Here is a 7353-nt window from a genome sequence, read left to right as displayed (position 1 = left end):
TGCAGCAGCCGCCAGCAACCGGCGTGATCCTGACACCTGTGGGTGTCCGTCTGCCAGCTGCATGTGTCCCAGCCAAAGAGCTTCAGGGAGCGGTCGCCCAGCTCTGCTCTGCGGAGGAAGGCTCGCCCTACAATGTCCCACTGAGTCATGAGGTCAAGGAAGAATTCCACTGAAGTCTTTAAATAGCCTTGGCTCCAGCAAGCTAGCGTGGGCGCGGCTACCGGCGTGTGCCTGTGTGTGCCTGGCAGGGACACTCAGATCTCGGTGCTGCAGGAGGGCGGAGTTTAGAGAGGACTTCTTCAGCTGCCTTCCAGTGACACGGGTAAGATCTGTTTGCAGTGGTTCAACAGAAGAGCTCATGCACAAATGTGCTAATGGAACTGTGGTGTCTGATGATAACAGCAGGAATTGGCTTCTCTCTTTTATGAACGGGAAAACTGACCTTGGGGTCTATCGGGAAAATCACTTTTCCTTGAATAAATGCTGTGGACTCCCTTTGAGCAGCTCCACACTAAAATTGTCGAGGCTCAGAACCTGAGCGGGTACTACCCGCTGCCCCAGCGCTGTGCCCCTCTTTCCCGAGTAGGGGGTGAGGGGCTGGATTGGGACAAGATGACTGTAGTGAATGGAGGGTGTGACTGACTCACCCTAATTGGGTCCTTCCTTCGGTCACTGTTCTTTTGTTACTGAGGCTTTGGGGCTTGGTCTAGTCTACACCGTCCAGGGTGTCATCCTTTCGGTGGCCTTTGCTTACATTTCCCTCAGCAGGGTTCACAATCTGCTACATATTTTAGAAATGCATGTGGGTCTGGCTGTTTCACAAGACCATAGGCTCCTTGGGAGAAAAAGCCCTCTTGAACTCCCAGCCCAGTGTCCAGCCTACAGAAAGTGCTAAGAAATATAAGCTTAACTGGGGCACCTGCGTGGCTCAGTCACTTAAGTGTCCAGCTCTTGGTGTAGGCTCAGGTCATGATCTCACAGTTGGTGAGTTCGAGCCCCGCATCAGGCTCTGTTCTGACAGCAAGGAGCATGCTTGTGATTCTCTTTCTCCCTCTCTCTCTGCCCCTTCCCTGCTCATGTCCTCTCTCTCTCTCTCTCTCTCTCTCTCTCTCTCTCAAAATAAATAAATAAATAAATAAATAAATAAATAAATAAATAAATAAAAAGTTAAAATAGTGTGTATATAATTTTAACTAAATTAAACTAAGAGTATTAAGAAGTTAGACAAGTCCTGGCAGCAGCCACAAATCCAATGTCTTGATATTGTTTGCTAGATTTGTCTAGGAGACAAATCAGCCTGAAACCTGAGCTGTTGGCTCTCCACTGATCAGAGGGGACTGTACTTTGTTCACTGCTACCTTTTCATTGGAATTCCTTTAACTCTGAATAAATGGTAATGTCCCGGGGGGGCTCTTGGGTGTTGTGACAGCAGTAAGATCCAATGACCTTTGTGGCAGGAATTCTGTAATTGCTCATCCTAACGTCCGTGTTTAACTAAGAGCTGTGTTACTCTTAGAATTGAAAACAAAACAAAGTTAATATTTTTGCAGAGCCTTTTGTCCAAAGAGCTCTGAAGTGTCGCCAAACTCATTTTTTAAGGTGCATGTAAAAGCCAAGTGGCCAATATTACCCTCCTCAGAATGTGAAAAGGGTAGTGACTTTTGTGTGCATGACTTCCCTATGCTTTACCTACTCTTTCACGGTGTCTGGACATCCCCTCACCCCCCACCCTCAGTCATTAGCTCAGCCCTGAGGGGGCAAACCTAATAAGGGAGAGAAGCGAAAGTAGAATCAGGTAAGTTAACCACCAGCTGGCATCTCTAAAAGAGCTCAAGGATATGCCAGTGGCTGCCAGGGGACTGGGAAGGAAGGTTGAAACTGTATGTTAAAATTGGTTTTGTATTTATTATCTGAAAGCCATCATGCTATTCCCGTCACTCACCAGCAGACGTAAACATGAGCAGCTTGATTGTTACTCTACAATCATTTTAGAGACACATTTCTCATGATTGTTTCCCCCTAGAACGTGCGGGGAAAGCTCTGCCTGAGCCGGTCATTGTCAAGAGAGCAGGGCTCCAGCACCCTCTTTGGTCCCCATAATCCTTGACCAAGGCTGATGTACGCGTGCGTCTTGCTGCTGCTCCCTGGCTGCAGGATGCCAGTTCAAGGGCTGAAACCAGATGGTGTCATTGTCCCGTGCCATACTTGGCCCACAGCACATCCCTAGCAAATATCTGACTTCTGAATTCCATTGACTCAGACCTGCCGTCTGTTATTTCAAGGGCTGAGTCGCCTGCTCCTCGGAAGAGCCAGAGTGGTTTCTCTTTGGAGAAAACCAAAGACCTGCTTCCATTTATTTCTCGGATGAGATGAACATCACATCATGGGGCTCCTTAGGGACATACAGAGGGAAAAGCAAACACCTCAACAGGATGGCTGTGCAATGCCAATCCGGCAAAAATGAACCCAAGCAGCGACCTACGTGAACAGTGAGAGGAGAAAACTGACACCAGAGAAGTGACAAGTGTCGGTGAGCTTACGAGTGGCCGTGCCTCGGGGGCCCCAGTCAGCTGTGCTTTTTGTCCTTCAGGTAACCGAAGAGCACTTCCAGGCCCCCCTCCACCAGCTCCGGCAGAGGCTTGGATAACGGGTTGTGAGAAATGTGGAGCCCTTTGTCCATGGGATTCCAAGCAATCCGCCCCAGCCTCCACAGCAGGTAGAGCTCATTCGGGAGGGTCTGGATGTCATTGTTGTTCAAGTTCAGCAGCTCCAGGCCGCTGAGCAGGCAGAGCGCCCGAGGGAAGGAGTGGATGTTGTTGCTTTCTGCGATGAAGATCTGCAGGCTGACCAGGCACTGGATGCTCTCGGCGATGTTTTCCAGGCGATTGGAGCCCACGTGCAGGAAGTCCAGGTCCTTGAGCGCAAACACGCAAACGGGGATGTGAGCAAAATAGTTGTTGCTCAGGTTCAGCTTCCTGAGTCGGGAGAGGTCGGCGAGGCTGGCGGGGAGCTGGGAGAGGCGGTTGTGCGACAGGCTCAGGACCTCCAGGCTCCTGCAGGCGCTCAGCTCTGCCGGCACCTCTGTCAGGCAGTTCATGTTCACGAACAGCACCTTCAGGCTCTTGAGGAGGCTGATTTCTCGAGGCAGGCTCCGCAGGCGGTTCCCACAAAGGTTCAGGACCACCAGGCGGCTCAGCCTCCCCACGTCGGGTGGGAGAACCCTGAGCTGGTTGTGGGACAGATTGAGTTTCTGGACCTCAGCCAAGCCCCACAGAAAGTCGGGGATGTCTGTCATTCCCTTGGTGACCAGGCTGAAGCTGATGTGGCGCATGCCCCGCTTCAGCAGGGACCGGGGGTCCTTCCCCGAGAGCAGGGTGTCATCCCACGGGGAGAATTGCTGCCTCCCGCGCAGGAACACCATCCTCCTCGGGCCCCTGTCATTGCAGTGGCCGCTTGACGGCTTGGCCCCCATCTTCCTTCCTTTTCGCTCCCTGGCCTCTGACACCCCAAGGCTGGGATTGTGTCCCCCAGATGCCAGAAGCGGAGCTGTGGCAGGCAGGGAGCCCACGGAGGGGTCTCGGTGGGGCCTTGCAGCCGCCTAAGACGCCCCGCTGTGGCCTGTCCCCGAGGGTGGGTGTTGTAGGTGGCTTCTCTCTGAGCACCCGTGCTGTAATGATATACTTGTCCCTGAGTCTGCGGAACTGAACCGCTCGATTCCCTCTGAATGCCACAAGGCAGCTGTCACTGTCATTCGGCCCGAGTTTTATTGGCCTGGTGTGTGCAAAGAGGTCACAGGGAGGCTGCATCTAACTTCCCCCTCTTAGCTTTGCTTGGGTATCAGAGCTGAGCCAGCGATGAACCAGCCCATACCCTTCAAAAGAAGCAAAGTGGAAAACTAAAGCAGGCCCTATGAGTGCCGGGCCACTTGCGTGGCCTCAGGGACCCGTCTGGACCCCTTCAGAGTGACAGCGAGCTTCATGAATGCTGGTGACTGGAGTTATGTTTCCAAGGCTAAGGATCGTTGGATGATATCATGCACACCCGTTTCAAGCTTTGATGAATCGTGCAGTTGTGAAAAAGTAAGGGGAGGAGCCTGGACACCTGCAGTCCTCCTGGCCAAAGGTTTCTGCATGGGGCTTGTTGGAGGCACTCACCATGCTCATTTCACCCAGAGATGCCCACAGTCATCTGTTTCACTGTGGGCATCTGGGTTTGGTAGAGCACATGTTAAATGTTTGATCAGCCCCTTGAGGCTGCCTTAGGGTTAGCACAGGTGCCCATTGTCCTTGAACAAGGTAGGGAGCTTCCCTGGAACACATCAGTCAACCAATCAATCCATCCATCCATATCTCCCTCTCTCCCTCTCTCTTCCCCCTGTCTCTCCCTCCCTCCCTCAACACTTTCCTGAATTAACACAGCTAATTTATACCTCTGAGTATGTAGACTTAATTACTGGCATCATGGACTGAACTGTGTCCTCTCAAATTTCAAATACTGAAGTCCTAACCCCATGTACCTCAGATGTGACCGTATTTGGAGACAGGGCCATGTGAGGACACAAGAAAGAGACAGCCATCTGCAAGCCAAGGACAAAGGCCTCTGAAGCAACCAATCCTGCTGACATCTTGATCTGGGACTTGTAGCCTCCAGAATGATCAGAAAATAAACTTCTGTTGTCTAAGCCACCCCATCTGTTGTGCTTAGTGACGGCAGCCCTGGCAAATGGTTGAGGAGGAGGAGACAGACATATTTGCATAGGTGAAAAATCCTAAAAATAGGTAGTTATTACAGAAAGAAAAGAGATCAAGGGTGAGGACCCAGCTTCTGAGAAAAGGGCTGGCAGTTTGTAGCGAAGACTGGTGTAGGCCGGAAGCTTGTGGCTTTTGCTGGCAACCTTCGGCACAGCAGTTGTGTATCCTGGAGAGCGATGCCGGTCCCATGACTGTGCTCTCAGAGCTGTGACCACCAAGCCAGGAGCTGGAGCTGGGCCCTGGCTGGATACCACCTGGGGAATCTGCAGGATCATCCATGCAGGGAGCGACATCTGGGCAGGAGGAAGAGCAGGAGGTGTAAAACAATGCAAAGCCATTTTCCCCTCCAGTTGGCATTGACTGAACAAGCCCATGGGATTCTTGGACAAAGGTGGATACTTTGGAATTTTTTTAACGGAGTACTCGAATGTTCTAGCTATTAATTGAGGCAGTGAGAGGAAAGTAAGTGGCTAAATTTGTACCCTAAGTTTTTAGAGCATACTATGCTTTACATATGTAAACTTTATCTGAGAACTGGGTTCTGCTATTCAAAAAAAAGTTAGGATATGCATCCCCTTTCCCTCTTTCCTTCCAAAAGCATGAGAAATTATGTTAGCGTCCCCAAAAATATGAGAGCTGAGATGGTCTAAGCAAGAATCAACAGCTTTCTTCTTTGTGGTAATTCTCCTTCTTCCCTTTTAGCATGTTTTTTCCAATGAATACTTTTTGAGCACGTATAAATATCCAACATTTATCAAACATTCATTTTATGAAAGGCATGACACTAGGCACTGTCCAAGCAGAATGAATATTAAAATCATGGCAATTTTATAAAAGAAGCCATGAGGATGGAAAGAGGTCAAGTTACTTATGCACAATTAAATCACTTGTCCAAATTCAAGTATCTGATCAATGGCAGAACCAGAATTCACGCCCAGTTAATCCAACTCCACTTAGCCTCTCACTCAGCTTAGCCCCGTAGAAAGATGGAATAACTCTGGCCAGGATACGGATTTTTGTTTTCAAATTGATAGAGGGTAAGGCTGGAGGGAACATGGGTAAAGAAATGACTACAGAACTACACACATAGAAACAACTCCATAGCTGAGTGTTAACCTTTTTCACTCTATCCTCAGCACAAGTAGGAAAAGCAAAGTTAAAGATCATCCCAGAAGATTTTGGCATATGGAATTTAATCCCTTCCAGAAATAGTTTGGTCATTCTCTAGCAAAGTTCATATATATCAAATGAATGAACTATGTGAATAGCTGACTGTTTCTTCTAAGTTTTTGAAATGTATATACTGCCCACTTAGTCAACTGTAGTTATCCAGTCAGGGAATGGTTGGCCTCTAAGATGGCCATTGTCTCTGGGCAGTGTCCTCATCTATGAAATGGACCACTTCGGGGGTCGGACGGGGGCCATTTCCCAGAGCCCCTTCCCACTATGTGAGTGGGATTCTCACTGCAAAGCAGAACACCCCAGGGGAGTGAAAGGCATGTAACCTCTTTTCTGGTGAAAGCATGCAAAATCCAAGGCGGCTTTCATTTTGCTTGCATTAATATTGGTCCTTGGAGAAAAAAACAGTAACAGGGCACGCTCTTGGCTTTAGGGTTCCCTATGTAGCCCACATATCCAACTTTAGCCAAAAGAGATGCTCCAAGACTCTCTGAATGAATTTCACCTTGGAATAAATCTCAGAATGAAGCTTTGTTGAGCATATTTTTGAAATTCCAGATCATGGTAAGTCATGTGATCGTCTTTAGCACCTAAGAAAGTTACAGAATAATTGAAATGATTTGGTATGCTCCATGTTTTTACTACATTTTTGTATATGCCTATTGATTCTTCTTCCAACATATGAAAGTCAACATCTATGGATTTCTTTAATTTTAAATAAAATAAAATTGAAATGATGAGAGTATAAAAGAGCAGGTTACGAAAGCGTCCGAAGCTCCCCCTGAATTCACATGCACGGAAAATCTACTGAAAACAATTCTTTTTATCCTCACTGTGGCTCTTAAACTTATGTCTACACATCACATCTGTTAATTTTGGAAGAAAGTAATGTGTATGTTTAAATAGTGTATTTAAATAACCACTTTGCCAATTTGAATTTTAAAATAGAAAATGTAAAAATGTATAGACAATCTGGTTAATATCTTGCATATATAAATGTAGATCTTTTCCCCATGCATATCTACTTCCATGGATTTTCTGTTGCCAGAGAGAGAGAGAGAGAGAGAGAGAGAGAGAGAAATCATCTTAGTCAGGTATCCTTAGAAGCAGTGCTTGAGGCCAAAGCTATGGGGCTAATAATTTATTGAGGAGTCCAACCCAGGCAAGCAAAAATACAGGAGAGCCTGCAATGTAGGACAGGGAGGAAAAGCAAATTCAAGCAGTGCTTCCCGAGCCAGACACATGTGCATCCAGCACAGCCTGTGGCTAGGTTTCACAGACATCACAGAGAGGCTGTGTTAAACTGCCGTGTCTCCAAACAGTTCATGTGAAGTGTCTGCAAAACACACGTAATGGGGAAACCCTACATACAAAACCCAATTCTCTAGTTCATGGTTATGCACCCACAGGTGCATAGGAAGAC

The 7353-nt window shown here is 47.9% G+C and overlaps 1 protein-coding gene across 1 annotated transcript; it reads right to left on the bottom strand.

The window, feature by feature from the left end:
* Positions 1 to 2566: 2566 nt before the first annotated feature.
* On the bottom strand, positions 2567 to 3472 carry LRRC30 (leucine rich repeat containing 30). The gene has a single exon (XM_029921583.1). It carries the CDS (start codon positions 3470 to 3472, stop codon positions 2567 to 2569), a length of 906 nt encoding a protein of 301 aa, XP_029777443.1.
* Positions 3473 to 7353: the final 3881 nt, after the last annotated feature.

The sequence above is a fragment of the Suricata suricatta genome, chromosome 14, assembly GCF_006229205.1.
Source record: "Suricata suricatta isolate VVHF042 chromosome 14, meerkat_22Aug2017_6uvM2_HiC, whole genome shotgun sequence".
In the NCBI taxonomy this organism is placed as follows: domain Eukaryota; kingdom Metazoa; phylum Chordata; class Mammalia; order Carnivora; family Herpestidae; genus Suricata; species Suricata suricatta.
This window is presented reverse-complemented; position numbering and strand designations above follow the sequence as displayed.